The 18974-nt window shown below is 36.3% G+C and overlaps 2 protein-coding genes across 2 annotated transcripts; both read left to right on the forward strand.

The window, feature by feature from the left end:
* Positions 1–2148: 2148 nt before the first annotated feature.
* Positions 2149–5473, forward strand: LOC311070991 (tumor susceptibility gene 101 protein; the record flags this gene model as incomplete). Its single annotated transcript, XM_084095208.1, has 6 exons — positions 2149–2193; positions 2492–2579; positions 4514–4579; positions 4684–4847; positions 4941–5031; positions 5370–5473. 6 exons carry the CDS (start codon positions 2149–2151, stop codon positions 5471–5473), a joined length of 558 nt encoding a protein of 185 aa, XP_083951334.1.
* Positions 5474–6117: 644 nt separating this feature from the next.
* On the forward strand, positions 6118–18822 carry tsg101a (tumor susceptibility 101a). Its single transcript, XM_084095898.1, has 10 exons — positions 6118–6466; positions 7483–7570; positions 7658–7723; positions 7804–7967; positions 8109–8235; positions 12877–12934; positions 13123–13217; positions 16772–16974; positions 17088–17327; positions 17450–18822. Exons 1-10 carry the CDS (start codon positions 6425–6427, stop codon positions 17537–17539), a joined length of 1173 nt encoding a protein of 390 aa, XP_083952024.1. The 5' UTR covers positions 6118–6424; the 3' UTR covers positions 17540–18822.
* The last annotated feature ends 152 nt before the right edge of the window (positions 18823–18974 follow it).

An 18974-nucleotide genomic window follows, 5' to 3' on the forward strand; every position in this document is an offset into this window, starting at 1 on the left:
TGGGGAAGTGATGCACCAGGATACACCGTGGAGAAACGTCAAGCCAGGGAGTGTGAGGCTCTGGACAATGTCCTGCTGGGAATCCCTGAGTCTGACCGTTCATGTGGACGACAATTTGACACGTTCCACCTTCCTAAACATTGTTGAGTCCAGGTCCACCCCTTCATGACAATAGTGTTCCCTGGTGGAAGTGTCTTTTTCAGCAGGACAAAGCACCCTGACACACTGCACACATTGTCCAGGAACGGTTTGAGGAACATGATGAAGAATTCAAGGTGTTTCCCTGGCCTCCAAATTCCCCAGATCTCAATCCGATTGAGCATCCGTGAGATGTGCTGGACCAACAAGTTCAATCCACAGAGGCTAAACCTCGCAACCTACAGGACTTGAAGATCTGCTGCTAAAGTCTTGGTGCCAGACACCACAGGACCCCTTCAGGAGTCTCGCAGAGTCCATGCCTCGGGGGGTCGGCGCTGTTTTGGCAGCACTCAGAGGACTAACAGCATATTAGGAAAGTGATCGTAATGTTTTGGCTGTATATACACAGTAAAAAACTGTAATATTACGAAATATTATTTTATAGCCATTTTACATTTTTATACAGTAGGCTATATATTTTAAGTTGTTATTTATTCCTGTGACATTTATGACATAGCTGTATATTATTACTATTATATATTGAATATTATATGCTTAATATGTTTTGTGGAAAATGTAATAAAATAGGAAGTTCAAAAGAACAGCAATTATTATATAAAAAAGATATATATATATATATTGTAACATTATAAATGTCTGTTACTTTAGACCAATTTAATGCAACCTTGCCTAATACAAGTATTCATTTATTTTTTAAGAATTAATTTAAAAGAGAGAATACTTTTCATTTTAATTTGTAGTCATATTTCCAAATGTTACTGTTTTACTGTATTTTTGATTAAATAAATGCAGCCTTGGTGAACATAAGAGACTTTTTTCAATTAAAACCTTAATTCATCTAAACTTTTAACTTGTACTGTGTATATGTTATATGTATGCATGTGTGTGTATATATATATTTAAGGTTTAAACACCTTAACTATAACACTCGTAACAATAACCAAAAATGGAAAAATTTAAAAGTTAGTCATAACGTAGCATAGCATAGCATAACATAACATAACATATAACATATAACATAAAATATAACATAAAATATAACATAACATATCATAACATAACAATGTATAATATAATATGTTGCATCATCAAAGGTTTCCATATTATTGGGTCAGAAAAATGCTTGGTTTAACCAACCCGATCTCACAGTAATTCGTATTTGATTTGAGTGAATCATATGAATTCGTAAAATTTTCATAAGAGTCACCAGGAAGGACCACACTACACTTCCCTGGGGTCTGAACTAATCGTAAGAAAACATATGAGTGAGGTCGTGTGAATTATCCACCTCATAAAATACTTATGAATTACTGTGAGATTGTGTTGGTTTAACACATGACTATTAATAATTGTATATAGAACTATATAATACATTGAACATTTTCAAGACAGCATGCTTGGTTTATCAGTGTGTGTTAGTGTGGCTTTACATCAATCATTGACATGTTTCCTTCCTTGTGATGTCTTTTGAAGAAGCACCTAAAAAGCTTTGGTTGTCACACACATACAGTGAGGAAAATAAGTATTTGAACACCCTGCTATTTTGCAAGTTCTCCCACTTGGAAATCTATTTTTAAATAAATAGTTAAAAAATCATACATTGTGATTTCTGGATTTTTTTTTAAAGATTATGTCTCTCACAGTGGACATGCACCTACGATGACAATTTCAGACCTCTCCATGATTTCTAAGTGGGAGAACTTGCAAAATAGCAGGGTGTTCAAATACTTATTTTCCTCACTGTATACATGAATGTTTATGTGCAGTTTATTTGTTCTGAATGACCTTTAGTTGATAGATCACAGTTCATCCCGGTTTGCATAAATGTCTCTAAAACTGCTCTGCTATTGGCTGTTTATGGCAATAACTTGTTTTATTGAGCTGAAGGGAGCTCTCTTATGAGCTTCATAAACTTCCTGCTGTGAAAAACACCGTAAGATCTTCAGGAGCTAAACAGCACTTGTCTCAGTTTGGGTTTAATTTGACATCATGACAGTTGCACAAGTTCGTGATCTAAGGCGGAGATTACCTAAGGTAAAACCTTAAGAATTTTTTTATGTAAATGTCTCACAATTTGTCTTTCTTAAAGGGATAGCTCACCCAAAAATGAAAGTCATGTCATAAATTTCTCACCCTCAAGTTGTTCTAAATCGGTATGAATTTAAGGATTTAATGATGAGTAAATGATGACAGGATTGTAATTTTTGGGTGAATTACTCTAAGCCTTTAAGTGTTACTTACAAATACGACATGGCATTATGAAAAGTTTTAGGTGTATGTTGCAGGTAAGTGCATACGTATAATAAAGCCTTGTGTGTGGACGTGTTTTCAGACATACGATCACAGGAGAAAGGTGCTGTCAGAGATCTCTACGGTTTTGCCTCAGCATCAGTATCTTGAGCCAGTTCTGGAGAGATTTGGTGAGCAATATGATTCAGTTTATTTGTATTGCATTTTCACAAAATATCTGTGAGCATTTGGAAACTGTATTGTTCTGTAGGCTTACATATTGTGTTTAACTTCACTATTACATAATACGCAGAAGTACTACTTTTTTGAAGCAAAATGTTTTTACAGGCTGATGTTATAAAAGGCTCTAAAATATTTTATTCTTAATGTTCTTGTTTTTTAAAAATAATAATAAATAATATAATAATCATTTAATTTATTTCAAAATATTGTGTAATAATTTAAATAATTGAAAGATATACAAAGATAACAAAAATGCAAAATACATATTTTTGTGTACTTTTACAATGACAATAAAAATATTTTCTTAATTGAACTCACTAATTAATAAATGGCATCACAAAAACCCCTGAGAAATATAGCGCGAATATCACCTATATAGCCTACTATATTTTATATAAATACAATTATTTGTTTTACAAGCCACATTATGATTCAGTGCATTCCTAGTAATTCATGCTCAGTTTAGTTTGAAATCTTTTTTATATTCAGACTTTATCATAACAAAGGACTTACTTAAATATGTAAATATGCAGATTCACACACTGAGATATGACAATTTCATATACACTCACATTTTAAATTTGTATTCACAAATAACAATGTTCTGGTGCTTTACAGAATAAAAGCATTGATAACAATAATTATTATTTTAAAAAAAGTATTTAAAATTTATATAAAATTTGTACTTTTACAAAGACAAAGAGTTTGACTTAACTTGAATTTACTGTAATTAATAACGGACATCACAGAAAATATTGTTCTATATCACAGTTTAGTAATGTTTGGTTATATTACAATCATTTTAATGGCCAGTTATTTTACAGTTATTTACCATTTAAATCAAAGAAAAGTTTACAGTGTGAACCTAAGAGTGAACTTAAGATTGTTTGGGCCCTATTTTAACGATCTGAAACGCAAGTGTCAAAGCGCAAAGCGCAAGTAACTTTGTGGGCGGGTCTCGGCGCTGTTGCTATTTTCCCGGTGGGATAAATGGCTCTTGCGCCCGGCGCAAATCTAAAAGGGGTTGGTCTGAAGTAGCTTCATTATTCATAGGTGTGGTTTGGGCGTAACGTGAAATAAACCAATCAGAGCGTCATCTCACATTCCCTTTAAGAGCAGACGCGCTTTTTCCTTGGCGTATTGCTATTATAACGGCGGATTTGCCAGGCGCGCGCCAGGAGCGGTTCACAGCCGAGGAGAGCAACGCTCTCGTCACGGCCGTAAAAGAGAGAGAAGTGACATTGGGGATGGAGAAACACACCCAAATTAAACAGGCATATAATAATGTGGGTAAATGTGTAAGCTAGATGTATGCTTTTATAATAAATTGTCTATCTATCTATCTATCTATCTATCTATCTATCTATCTATCTATCTATCTATCTATCTATCTATCTATCTATCTATCTATCTATCTATCGTTTGTAATAATATGATTTGCAAAAATGAAAACTGCTGCTTCTGTGTAGATTAGAGAATCAAAGTGTATGCGCGTTGTGCACGCTATTATGGTCAAGCATGCACCCCATAAAATAGCATAATGAACAACGCGCGACGCGCCACTGACTTTAGACTAGGTTTTTTCTGGCCAGTGGCGCAATTGTTTTATGGAACAGTAAAATAGCACCAGGGATTGTTTGCGCCGGAACACGCCTCCTTTTTTGCGCTGAACTGCCCAGGGAGCGCAAGTTCATTCCCTAGTTTAGCAACGTGCTTTTGTGGAGGGAAAAGCGCGCTTTGCGCGGGTGCAAAATAGGAATGAAACATGCGTCGGTGTACAAAGTCAATTGCGCTGGGTGCAAGATAGGGCCCTTTATGTTTCCAACTACATGAATTTCCTTAACTTTTTTCAGCTTTTCATTTTCTTGTAATTTCCTCACAGTCTTTAATGATGGCACAGCGAGGACCTTGGTCTGTTTGACTGGAACTATTAAGGTGTTTTTTAATGGTAAGTTAGATCATAAAGATAAGTGGACTTACTTCCCTGTCTTGACTTACAGTCAAGAAACGTGTTATGCAGCAAGCAAAACACTTCTACACTTTGTGCTTTAGGGAAACTGTACAATATCCCAGTGAGTTTGTGGCTGAGGGAAAGCTATCCACGCACGGCCCCCATCTGTTATCTGAAACCCACCCGTGAGATGGTTGTTGTGACCAGCAAACACGTCAACAGCAATGGAGAGATCCTACTGCCTTACCTGGACGAGTGGAGACATGTAAGACTACAGCTTGAAGATGCTGCAATGGTTTTCGCCTGTCACTATACAAATGATTTACAATTTTCTGTTTGTTTGGGGGTTTATTTACAGCCACAGTGTGACTTGCACGGCTTGATTCAGGTTATGATGACCGTGTTTAGCGAGATCCCTCCTCTGCGGATGTGTCTTGACCTAGAAGATTGTGAGTATAGTTTCCCTGTTTATTCCCTTCACCCCATTCACTTTTCACATGTGAATAGAGCAGTTTAACTCCTGAATCTCTTCATCTCTTCTAATTGCTTCAGGGAAACAGATAAGCAGGCAGTTTAGACCTAGTTTAGGTTATCTGAAATATGATAAAGTGTTCAGTGATTGATGTGATTTTATGGTTTATTAAACTGAAGTTATCACTGTGCAATGGCACTTGTACAACAACATAAAAACATGGCATTTTGATGAAAAAGTGATATATACTTGAAGAATACATTTGCGTATTTGTGTGGATATTTAGTTAAAATGACAATTCTTGTTTATTTACAGCAAGCTCTGCTCACAAAGCACAGTCATTTGAGGAATCCTCACATGTGACGCTGGATATTGAGGATGGTCTTCCTTTCTCCGAACATAATGAAACCATCTGTTAGCTTTCTAAATGTCTTTTCAATATGATTTGTATATAAAGCTTTTGTATAAAAATAATAATAACGAATGTTAAATTTGAGCAGTATGAATAAATGTCTTGTAAATTGCATGTAAATACACAAGTCACATGTTTATGATGCAATGTTTTCCTAGTGATTCATGCTATTTCAAATGTTTTTCATTGATGCATATTTTGATCTGTATTATGTCAAAACACCAACTCAGATAGCCTGTGTAAATGTGCATATAATACACTTATTAGGCTATATATATATATATATATTATATAAATATATATATATATATATATATATATATAATTAGACATCACTACATATTCACTCACATTAAAATGAACATGAAGTTTCAAAAATTAGATTCATTGCATTAATTTAAAAGTAATTTAAATTAATCAAGTGTTGGTTTTGTCTGTGGAGGTTTAACATACGACTGTGGAATGTACATTTTAAAAATGTGAACCAACCTAAACTAGGAAAATTAAAAATTAAAGTCTATTAAACAGAACATACGCATTATATTATTTTTTATGCATAAAATAAATTATGAATTATGTCTTACGAATTGTAGATGTTTGTCATTTATCATAAACAGAAACTACTCGTCAGACTTTTATTTTGAAAGATCCACCGGAAGTGAAACTCTCTTACTGTATGACGTTAGCATCGTTCGTATTGTTTATCTTTCTCGAGATGAACGCTAGTCGACTTTACTTATATCTATTGAAGTCTCTTTAAATAGCCATAATTCAGACTATATTAATGAGTTTTTAAGACATTTAGAGTGTGTTTGTGTCACACAGCAGCCGTTAATACGAGTGTTTAGGGTTTGTTGAGTGTTTCGGCCTGAGCTGAGACACATTCATATATTTCACACAGTCTTTTTTTTTTTTTTTGCTCAGGACTTTAGTGTTTTTTATATTTGTACAGTAAATCATGGCTGTTGTCAACGAAGGAGCTCTTAAAAAGATGCTGAAGGTTTGTATTGCGCCTTATATCTGAAATCTCTAATTTTGAAATTTAATAGGGAAGAGTATGAAGGGCATTTGATATTTATTGTGTTAAAAGTGTTTGAAATAATGTCATATCGGCTGTATTAGGCAGGTTATTTGTCTATATTTATATTAGATGTACTGAAATATTTGTAATACTGTATTTGGGTGTTTTTAAAAGTCAACATAGTCATGTTTTATTTTATAATAACTTTCATTAATAACATTAGTAAAGAAAGATGTTTACACTTAACAGTTCATTGTTGAATGATATATCTTGATTAAATTAGTTTCATACAATTCACGTATAATGGATACAGTTTTGAAGAATAAGAAAAGATAAAGAAAATGAAACTTAGCTTCTTAGTATATTTTCTCATTCTCGTTAATGTACGTGTGTACCATACAATTTAAGAATACATCAGTATTATGTTAGTATTAATAATGTACTATTATAATGTTTAGTTATATTTTGCATTAGCTTTTAATTTTGTATTTTAAGTTTTAGTAATAGTAATTTTATGTGATTTTGAATTTTGTATATGGCTTTTGCCATTGGTTCAGCTTTATTTTGATTTCAGTTTTAGTTTGAGTAATTTTAGTGCTTAAACATATTTATTTTATTTAGATGCCAAGACACAATTTTAAATGTTTAAGTTCAGTTCATCTACTGCATTAGGCAGGCTATTTGTCTGTATTTATATAAGATGTACTAAATGTAGGCTATGTATTGGATTTGGGTGGTTTCATATGTTATTTTACCTTTTTAAAGTCAAAATAGTTATATTCATATTTTATAATAACTTTATTTAATTAGCAAACATTATTAGGCTATATAATTCTTAACATATGATTAAATACACATTTAAACAGTTTGAAATGTATTATTGATTCAATGTACATTCATACAATTCATTTTGATAAGGCTTTATAATAGAGACAATAATTTGTTAATAAGATTATTGGGTTATTTATATTAGTGTATTGTTTTTCTATATTCAGCAATACAAGTACAGAGATCTCACTGTCCGAGAGATAACAAACGTCATCTCTCAGTACAAAGACCTCAAACCCGTTATGGATGCGTACGGTAAGATTCTCTCATCCTGCACTTTGTATTGGAAATGTTAATGTACTACTTTGAGTTTTTCATGAGTAACTGGTGTTTCTCTCACAGTGTTTAATGACGGATCATCCAGAGACTTGATGAGCCTCACAGGAACTGTACCAGTTAGTTATAGAGGTGGGTTAGAGAATTGTTTATAGTGTAAAGATGAAGGCAACATTATAACACTTATAACTAAACTGGTTTTCCCGTCTCAGGAAACGTGTACAATATTCCCGTGTGCCTGTGGCTGTTGGATACGTATCCCTACAATCCTCCTATATGTTTCGTGAAGCCCACCAGTGCGATGATGATCAAGACCGGCAAACACATTGATGCCAACGGCAAGATCTACCTGCCCTACCTGCACGAGTGGAAGCATGTACGACTCCATCATCACACACAACTATTTCATTCTAATAGCAATGTTTCTTCCCCCAATGTCTTTCACGAAGAAATAAAAATGACATGGAAATTAGAAACATTCACTCAACTTTTGCATTATTATTTCCTGGCCCTTTAGCCTCAGTCAGATCTATACGGGCTCATCCAGGTCATGATTGTGGTGTTTGGCGAGGAGCCGCCTGTTTTCTCCAGACCCACGACACAGCCTCCTTACCAGGCCTTCCAAGCTGCCGGACCCCCCAACCGTAAGCATCTCTTCATATCGTGTGTTCATGACACTAGTCAAGTCAAGTCATCTTCATTTATACAGCGCTTTTAACAATGTAGATTGTTTCAAAGCAGCTTTACAGAGATAAACGTATAATTTAAGGTAACAGAGATTGTTTTGGCTTTATAGCGGTTCTTTAATAAAGTTATTTTCCAGCTAAAGTTAGTTTTGATTGATTCGCTTCCGTCGCAACGATCATTTGTTATTAAATTAGGGGCCGCTAAGACGACACCATTCTCCCTACACAGACTTTAAACGCGAACCTGTGAGAAACGCTGATGGCGTTCACATGCGCATTAAGAATTGGTTCTATAGTTATGTGCGTTTGAATATATGTGCGCAGGTTTGTAATTCCCTACAGACCAAGCCTAAACAAAAGTACTGGTCTTTCCTTATAAATTTTGATACAGAATTTTATTTTATTTTATCACTTCGGGGTAGGTACGCGAAACAAATTTTCCCGACAAAGCTTTATCTGGAGTGGGAAAGGGATCCTTCACAGGGAGAGACTAGTTGGAACTTTAGCACTGCGTTGTCATCGGGTCCAGGCGAAGGTCCTTCGTCAGATCTGGATACGGCCTGGATCCGACAGGCTGCGGGAAAACCTCGGGATAAACAAAGACAATAAAATTAGCGTAGATGCCACTAGGGATGCTCCGATCTGCGGCCGATAATCTCATTCTGTGACTCGATCGGGAGTATCTAAAATAGGCCGATACACACACTTATGTGTCAAAACGCCCGTCTTTGCAAGTATTTTCGTAAACACAGTCGTTAATGTCTTAAAGGATTAGTTCATTTCATAATTAAAGTTTCCTGATAATTTACTCACCCCAACGTCATCCAAGATGTCCTCATGTCTTTCTTTCTTCAGTTGAAAAGAAATGAAGGTTTTTGAGGAAAACATTTCAGGATTTTTCTGCATATAGTGGATTTCAATGGGGTCCAACGGGTTGAAGGTCCAAATTGCAGTTTCAATGCAGCTTCAAAGAGCTTTACACGATCCCAGCCGAGGAATAAGGGTCTTATCTAGCGAAACATTCGAAACATTTAAAAAAACAAAACAAAAAAAAGCACCAAAAAAACAAACACATTTATATACTTTTTAACCACAAATGCTCATCTTGCACTAGCTCTGTGATGCGCCACGCATTACGTAATCACACTGAAAGGTCAAGCGTGACGTAGGTGAAAGTACAGATCTAGTGTTTACAAAGCCAACATGCAAAGACTAAGTCGAACACCATTTACCAAAAAAATGAATAAATAAAAGGTAGAACAACGATGTCGGATGATTTTGAAGTTGGAGGAGAAAATGAGATAGAGTTTTTCTCCCTATCCTACATTTTTGAACCGGAACACGTCTGACCTTTCAACGTGATTCCTCGGCTGGGATCGTGTAGAGCCTTTGAAGCTGCACTGAAACTGAAATTTGGACCTTTAAACCATTGGACCCCATTGAAGTCACTATATGGGGAAAAATCCTGGAATTTCCTCAAAAACCTTAATTTCTTTTCGACTGAAGAAAGAAAGACATGAATATCTTGGATGACGTGGGGGTGAGTAAACTATAGTTCACTTAAAGGAGTGAACTACTCCTTTAAGTGAACGTAAACAGTGCATTCGGTGTTAAAGTGAAAGCCGGCTAATAAAGCTGCTGTCGTCCTTGTCATTCATGTTAATCAAACAGTCTCTCATTGCTCTTAACTAAATCACTTTTGTGAAGATTATGCACGTTTGATTGTACAAATACATTTGAAATACATTGATGTTGTATTTCTATTTCTAGTGCTTGAAGTTTAGCGCTCGAGTGTTGATGATGAGCGACTATTCAGTACAGCCGCATATGTTTTGGATGAAAAGAGGTGAAAAGCCTGAATTTATAAAGACAGTCCTGCCTACTTAGAGGAATAGTTCACTTAAAAATGAAAATTCTGTCATCATCTACTCACCTTCAACTTGTTTCAAACCTGTATGAGTTTCGTTCTTCTGCTGAACACAAAAGAAGACATTTTGAAGAATGTCGGTAACCAGACAGTTGATGGACCCCATTGACTTCCATAGTATTTTTTTCCTAGTATTCTTTTCCATTTGTGTTCAGCAGAAGAAAGAAACTCATACAGGTTTGGAACAACTTGAGGGTGAATAAATGATGACAGAATAATTTTAGGTGAACTATTCCTTTAAGTAGGACGTAGGAAGGAAGGACACAAATACTCAGCACTTGCTGAATAATATTCCTGATCCTTTTGGTATCAGACGGCTAATTTTGTTCATATAGGAGTTCCAGTTTTTTTTTCTCTCTCTCTCTCTCTCTCTCTCTCTCTCTCTCTCTCTCTCTATATATATATATATTTGTTTTGTCCTCAGTCACATATTGGACAATGTTTAATTACACCTTATTTGTTGTAATTATGCTCAGTTTGACATCAAGTCTTGTAGGCTCTTTAATAAGCTGGAATATCCTAATATGGATAGGCAAGGCAAGGCAAGTTTATTTATATAGCACATTTCATACACTATGGCAATTCAAAGTGCTTTACATAGAGAGGGATAAAAATAATCACAAAACAAAAGCAAGGAAAATTCAAACTTTGCATAGAAAATAGACACAAAATAAAAGCAGGGGAAATTAAAACAGTTCTAAAAGGAATTAAAAGAGATAAATGATTATAAAATGAATTAGAGTAAAATTAATTAAAATAGTTAAAACATGATACATAGAATAAACTTCTCATCTGGCAAAACACCAGTGTATCTTATTTTGACTCTGAGATTTCCCCATGACGGTCAGTATTCTTCTGTGGATTTTCATATACCGTGGATTATCTGTACCAATCCAGACCAGTAATCTGTACTAGTCACCACAGTGTTCCCTTGACCGTCATGAGTCAGTCCCTCTCAAACTCCACCACAGAAAGGTGAGCACTTGCTCACGAATTTGGTCATCAGGACCACAGGGTTTCCCCCACTACTACAATACCCTTCACAAGACACCGGTTATCTCAGTGCCATTTGAGTTCAGTTTAGAATCAAAAGGAGAATGCAGAGTTAAAATTCAGTGTAATCAGTCGGATGCACAGTGGCCCAGTGCTCATTCAGTAAATGCACAGCTAAACAGATGTGCTTTGAGTCTGGATTTGAATGTGACTACTGTAGGAGCACGTCTGATCTCCTCTGGAAGCTGGTTCCAGCTGCGATCAGACTCACCATGCTTAGAGTGAACCCTTGGTATTTCTAGCTGATATGATCCTAATGATCTGAGTGATCTGTTAGGTTTATATTCAGTGAGCATATCTGCAATGTATTGTGGTCCTAGGCCATTGAGTGATTTATATACCAGTAATAATACTTTAAAATCAATTCTAAATGTAACTGGGAGCCAGTGTAAAGACCTGAGGACTGGTGTGATATGTTCATATTTTCTGGTTCTGCTCAGAATCCTGGCGTTCTGTATGAGTATTGTCCATTACAATAATCCACCCTGCTGGTGATGAAAGCATGCACGAGTTTCTCTAAGTCTTGTCTGGAAACAAAGCATCTAATTCTTGCAATATTTTTGAGATGATAGTATGCTGATTTAGTTATTGCTTTGACATGACTACTGAAACTAAGGTCTGACTCTAGAGTCACACCGAGATTCCTGACTTGATTTTTAGTTGTTAGACCCCTAGCGTCACCTTGAGAACTTCATCTTTGTTTCCAAACGCAGTGACTTCAGTTTTGTCTTTGTTTAGCTGAAGAAAGTTTTGGCACATCCAACTGTTGACTTCATCAATGCATTGGCACAGGGAGTCAGTGGGGCTGTAGTCTTTAGGTGATAGGGCTAAGTAGAGCTGTGTGTCGTCTGCATAGCTGTGGTAAGCAGTTTGGTTCTTTCTCATTATTTGGCTCAGTGGGAGCATGTATAGGTTGAACAGGAGTGGCGCAAGAATTGAGCAAAGATAGGGTTTTGCATAAGCCCTTTTTTAAAATTGTAAAATTGTTATTTGTTGTGCTTATTTTTTTTATTCTCAAATAAAACATCCATCTATAGCATTAATGTAAATAATGTCTTTCTTATTACTTATATGAAAAAAAAAAAATCAATAGAGAGCTTAATTATTTCTTATATAAAGCTTGAATGAATCGGATGACAAAAAAAATCAGTAACCGGTATCGTCTGCAAAAATCCTGATATGAGCATCCCTACAGAAAACAAAACATTTTCCAAGTGATATGTACAGTTTTAAATATATAAAAAGAGAATTTATATAGACTTTTTTGTGTGCAAAATATCATTTCTAATTTTTGCAGATTATGGCAATAGGGTACAGACATTTCTTGACCTGGAGATTATATTCCTCATAGGATGTGTGGTGGTAAAACATAGATACTTTAATCTGTTATAAGAAAAACGTAATGTACATTTTTATGATTGCAATATCATATATTTTGGGCACTGAAAATGTGGACTTCCATGTGACTTATTTTTTAAATTCAGATTATTCATATATGAAATAAGCTTCACATGATCACTAAACCATTCCCATTTTAGGAAGTACTGCCTGTTTTAAACAGCAGATGTCTCCCTGCTCCATACTGAAGTGTTTGTTTTGTGTCCTTCTCCTCCTTCCAGAGTCCTATATGCCAGGAATGCCAGCAGTGTCTCCCTACGGGCCCAACCCAAACCCATGGTAATGATTCAGTCTGATTCAGTCTGACCAAAGATCACATGCAACAGCCTGAACAATATTAAATAAACCTGTTAAAGTCATTTATACTTTTTACAACCCTCATGATATAAAAACGCATGGTTTAAAAGGCAGTGTTGAAACTAAAGAGTGTGATTAATTGGTTATGTAATGGTTTATGTCTTCTTCAGTGGTTACCCAGGTTACCCTTACCCAGGAGGCAATGCTTATCCTGCCACAGGTGGTCCTGCACATTACCCTTCCCAGACTCCTGCCACCACTGTGGGTGAGTTCTCATGTTTTCTGGAGATAAACTACTTCATATATAATTTTAACCCACAAATCACAATATACTCGGAATAAGCAATATGGATTTTTTTATTATTTTTTTTAACTTCAGTTGTAGGCCTCAGATGTCATTTTTCAGACTTGTTCCTGATCCTTTCAATCTGAATTGCCAAATTTATTGCCAACAATCCATTTACTGGATTGATGTGAATTTGCATCTGAGTTCATATTAACTGGCAACGTTCAATATCAGTCTGAGTTCATTTGAAGTGGCAACGTTAAAGGGTTAGTTCACCCAAAAATGAAAATTTGCTGTTACTCACCCTCAGGCCATCCAAGATGTATGTGTCTTTATTTCTTCAGTAGAAATGTAAAGAATATTTTTAGCTGAAACCGTGGTCCTTGGTGATTCATATAATGCAAGTCAATGGCTACCGACACTTTGAGAGTCGAAAAAAACATTACAGGCAAAACAACATTGACAATACATTGAGGTCTTATGAAGTGAAGCAATCGGTCTGTGCAAGAAACTGAACATTATTTACAACATTAATACTTGTAATCCACAACCTCGGTATGAAGTATTTAAGTATAAGAAAAGAGTAGATCTGAATTAACAGTACATAATTTGCAACATTAAATATGAATCTGAGTTAATCTGCATTGGCAACACTGAATCTGAATCAGAGAAAATTAAATATATTCTGAATTTCAACATTCATTTTGAATACGAGTTCATCTAGATTTGCTAGATTCAGTATGACTATGAGTTCATCAGAATTAGCAACATTTGATCTGAATCTGAGATCATCTGAATTGGCAACACTGAATCTGAGCTACACTAAAGTGGTAGCATTCAGTTTGAATCTGAATTTATTTGAATTGTCCACGTTTAATTTGAATCCATGTTAATGTGAATTGATAGCCTTTACTCTGCAGTTAAATGAGCAGCAATCAATCCGAATCTAAATTAGTTAATCTAAAGTGGTTGCATTCAATATGAATATGAGTTTATCTAAATCACTGAACATTAATGCAAGTTAATCTAAATTGACAACACTTGAATCTGAATCAGAGCTAAACTGAATTGGTATTCAGTTTGAATCTGAATTCATTTGAATTGGTAGCATTTACTCTGAATTTGGATTAGTACCATTCAATAATGTGAGTTAATGTGAATTGTCTTTTTTTTATGAATAAGAGTTGATCTGGATAAGCAATATTCAATTTGAATGTGAGAATTGACAACATTCAGTCTGAACTGGCTTTATTTAATCTGCATCTCTGAGTTAATCTGAATTGGCAACAGAATGCCTGTACTATATACATCATTCTTTAACTAGACTTTTACTCAGTTGTCAAGAGTATATTGCAGTATTAGGAGTTTATCTAAAATAAGATATTGGACAAGACACAGCTTCCCTGAATTATATGAGACAACGTGTTAATGTCAATTTCATAAAAGTACAACAGTTCACCACCACATTAGCTCTACTGCTCTATCTCTGCCTCGTCTTGACCCTGACCTCTGGTCTTCTCCCCGGCTCCGTGACTGGTTTACAGTGACCGCGTTGGAGCGCTCTGAAAGGTTGGGCCTGTAACTAGATTCTGAGCTGGTAAAGGTCAAAGGACTTGGTTCATCCAGTTTGACAGAGAGGCTTGTGGGTATATTTAGAGTGGCAGGAGTGGGAAGAGGATATCAATCCCTAGGGAACTTTCATCATTGGGTCTGAACCATGACATTAACTACAGTGCTATGCAGAATGTGTGAGTCTATAATCACACTGAGTGTCTCTGTATGGCTGAGATAGTATGAACACGTTTCAGCTGAGCTGCTCACTGACAGCAGGCGTTCTTAGAGGCACAACTTATGTAATAATGGAGAAAAAGGGTTGTTTTCACAGTGGAATGAATCTCTGTGTTGTCAGACTCCCTGTGCATACAAAAATCTAGCTGGATTATTACAATTAATGGCAAAAGGAATGTTTGGAAATGTAAACTGATATTTCCTACTGACACACTACAGCAAAATATATAAATAACTGGCTTAAAACCATTTTTGGGGTGAATATACTAACGTGCCTATCAATTGTGAAAGAATGGGTTGCTCTCAGTGAATAAGCGTGGTACCGTTAGAGGTTGCCACCTGTGCAATAAGTCCATTCGTGAAATTTCCTCACTACTAAATATTCCACGGTCAACTGTTAGTGGTACTATAACAAAGTGGAAGCAATTGGGAATAACAGCAACTCAGCCACGAAGTGGTAGGCCACGTAAAATCACAGAGCGGGGTCAGCGCATGATGAGGCGCACAGAAGTCGCCAACTTTCTGCTGAGTGAATAGCTACAGACCTCCAAACTTCATGTGGCCTTCAGATTAGCTCAAGAACAGTGCGTAGAGCTTCATGGAATGGGTTTCCATGGCCGAACAGCTGCATCCAAGCTTTACATCACCAAGTGCAATGCAAAGTGTCGGATGCTGTGGTGTAAAGCCACCGCCACTAGACTCTAGAGCAGTGGAGACGTGTTCTCTGGAGTGACGAATCGCGCTTCTCTGTCTGGCAATCCGATGGACGAGTCTGGGTTTGACGGCCTCCAGGAGAACGGGACTTGCCTGACTGCATTGTGACAAGTGTAAAGTTTGGTGCAGGGGGTGTGGGTTGTTTTTCAGGGGTTGGCCCCTTAGTTCCAGTGAAAGGAACTCTTAATGCTTCAGCATACCAATACATTTTGCACAATTTCATGCTCCTAACTTTGTGGGAACAGTTTGGGGATGTTCCTGTTCCAACATGACTGCGCACCAGTGCACAAAGCAAGGTCCATAAAGACATGGATGAGCGAGTTTGGTGTGGAGGAACTTGACTGTCCTGCACAGAGTCCTGACCTCAACCCGACAGAACAGCTTTGGGATGAATTAGAGCGGAGACTGCGAGCCAGGCCTTCTCGTCCAACATCAGTGCCTGACCTCACAAATGCAGAAGAATGATCAAAAAATCCCATAAACACACTCCTAAACCTTGTGGAAAGCCTCCCCAGAAGAGTTGAAGCTGTTACAGCTGCAAAGGGTGGGCCAACTCTATATTAAACCCTACGGATTAAGAATGGGATGTCATTAAAGGTCATGTGCATGTAAAGGCAGACGCCCCAAAACTTTTGGCAATATAGTGTGTTTATATATATTTAAGATTAAATATGAATGTAATTTCATCTAAACATGTTTATAAGACCAGCCAGAGCATATGATTTTTGCATATGTCTGGTTTCAGTTGTTTTTTTGTAAATTTAGAATTAAATTTAGAATGAAAGTTACTGATGAATCATGATTTGTTCGTGAAAACGTTTGTACGCAGATTTCACGCACGGTTAAGTGAATGAGACTCAATCATCTCATTAAATTTACATTTAGCAGATGCTTTCATCCAAAGCAGCTTACATTGCATTCGTGTATTCATTTTATTAGTTCATGCATTTCTTAGGAATCAAACTCATAACCTTGGCTATCTCTAAAAAACTGTGGCACTAAATTTGTGTCTCTGTCTCTTCTCCCTCCAGGTCCAAGTCGTGATGGTACGATCGGTGAGGACACCATCCGAGCGTCGCTAATCTCGGCTGTGAGCGATAAACTGCGCTGGAGAATGAAGGAGGAGATGGACAGAGCGCAAGCCGAGCTGGACGCCCTGAAGAGGACAGAGGAAGACCTGAAGAAAGGACACCAGAAGCTGGAAGACATGGTGTCCCGCCTGGACCAGGAAGTGGTAAGAACGTTTGCAATTATTCCATAGGGAAGGTTGTTCTTCCCAAATTCTGCATTGAGATCCCCCAGTTTTTGTAGAAGCATGACGTTAGATGTGTGTTTGTGCACCTTCAGGCTGAGGTGGACCGAAACATCGAGCTCCTCAAGAAGAAGGACGAGGAACTGAGTGAAGCTCTGGAGAAGATGGAGAACCAATCAGAAAACAATGACATTGATGACGTGATCATACCGACAGCCCCGCTCTACAAGCAGATCCTGAACCTGTATGCAGAGGAGAACGCCATAGAGGACACCATCTTTTACCTGGGAGAAGCCCTGCGGAGAGGAGTCATCGACCTGGAGGTCTTTCTCAAGGTCTTTCTATTTCTTTCTTTCTTTCAGAGAACTAAAGTTTTGGCACAGACTTGGCATTTATTGTCCTGTATTTGATTTTCTTGGTACTGTTATGTTTGACTTCGTCCTGTTTTTGTCCTCAGCATGTGCGTCTGCTGTCCCGAAAACAGTTCCAGCTGCGAGCGCTCATGCAGAAAGCACGAAAGACCGCTGGACTGAGTGACCTTTACTGACCCTGCCGTACATTCTCCTCCTGACACTCCAACGCTGGTCATATGACCCGGACTCAGATCTGGGTCAGTGGGAGCTCACCAGTTTATGATATTTTACTTCTGTGAGAATTTTAGCTACTGTACCTCCTTGATTTCGATATTTGAACGCTAAAAGGTCAAAACTAGTACTGAGAATTAGAAGTAAATGAGACGTCATAGACATTTTGTTCCTTCTTTCATTTGAGCTTCTGATGTTAAACTGGCAGGTGTTTGGGTCTTTGGCTTTAGATACTTATATTAACCGTACCAAGTGATACATTTAAAATGAGACATCCACAGGTAATATGTGAGAAAATGGTGATAGCTACTCCTATTTTCATTCAGGCACTGTTAAAAAATATTGTCATACTCCATACCTACGTGAATCACAGGGAAATTCACCCCAAAAATGAAAAGAAAAATGTACATTTTGCATAAAAAGATGAAACCTATTTTTAGGACTATTAAGATTTTTTTACATTGTGGCATTATCATGACAGTCAAGTACATGAGAAAAATAAAGTCTTATGGTTATTACTGTAATACATTAATAAAATCTTATCCGGTCCAAGCATTTTGGATTACTTTTTTCAATTAAAATCAACATTACATTTAATTTGTATTTTATCTTTTTTTCTTCTTCTCTTGACTATGAGAATTTTTGTAAAATGTCTTTAATATCACAATGCAAAATAAATAAATAACTGTCTAAAAATCGACTTCATTTACTTTATGCAAAATATAATTTATTGTTCCTTTTTTTATTTTGGGGTAAAATATGACATTTCTTGAGATTCACCTCATGGAGAACAGTGATGACTTATGGTTCAGTATTTCAATTTTATTACATTTATTTTGCTGAATTTATTATTTATCGTCACAATTGGGAACTATTTGGTGTTCCAGATTTATTGTTATGATGTTATAACTGTAAATCATTTAGTTGTATACAAAGTATGGTTTGTTACTAATAATGTTTGTTTTGAAAACTGAAAAGCTATAAACTGTTGTACTGTACTTTCAATTTTCTGACCGTTTATTCTTCTAAATGGGTTTAAAATATTAACAATTCTTTAGATGTTTTTTTCTTACCTGTTGGATTTCAGTTACAATTGTTTTAATGCACTTTTGGGATGTGAATTAAATTTTTAAGACTTGCGTTGCAGTTTCTTAGAGACTTTCCCCCCTAATATTTGTTCTTATTTGTTCCAGGCTGTAGATTGTCAAGCAGATTAAATAAAAGAACATCTTGATAGATTTGTGAATGGTCAGCAATTGCCTCATGTTTTTATATCAGTGTGTGTAATAAATGGTTGGCAGGTCCCACTGTGCTAACTTGTATTTTGACCTTGAGGTATTAAACTCAAGACCAGCCTTATATTGATGCCATTTAATACACCTTTGGAAATGCTCTAAC

This window comes from Abramis brama (assembly GCF_963993115.1).
Source record: "Abramis brama genome assembly, chromosome: 20".
In the NCBI taxonomy this organism is placed as follows: Eukaryota; Metazoa; Chordata; class Actinopteri; order Cypriniformes; family Leuciscidae; genus Abramis; species Abramis brama.

What these genes read in the sequence shown, in the direction of transcription:
- tsg101a (XM_084095898.1), top strand. Translation starts at nt 6,425, where the DNA reads ATGGCTGTTGTCAACGAAGGAGCTCTTAAAAAGATGCTGAAG. An exon ending in CTCTTAAAAAGATGCTGAAG is followed by an intron (nt 6,467 to 7,482) that starts GTTTGTATTGCG and finishes TTCTATATTCAG; the next exon opens with CAATACAAGTACAGAGATCT. An exon ending in ACCTGCACGAGTGGAAGCAT is followed by an intron (nt 7,968 to 8,108) that starts GTACGACTCCAT and finishes CTGGCCCTTTAG; the next exon opens with CCTCAGTCAGATCTATACGG.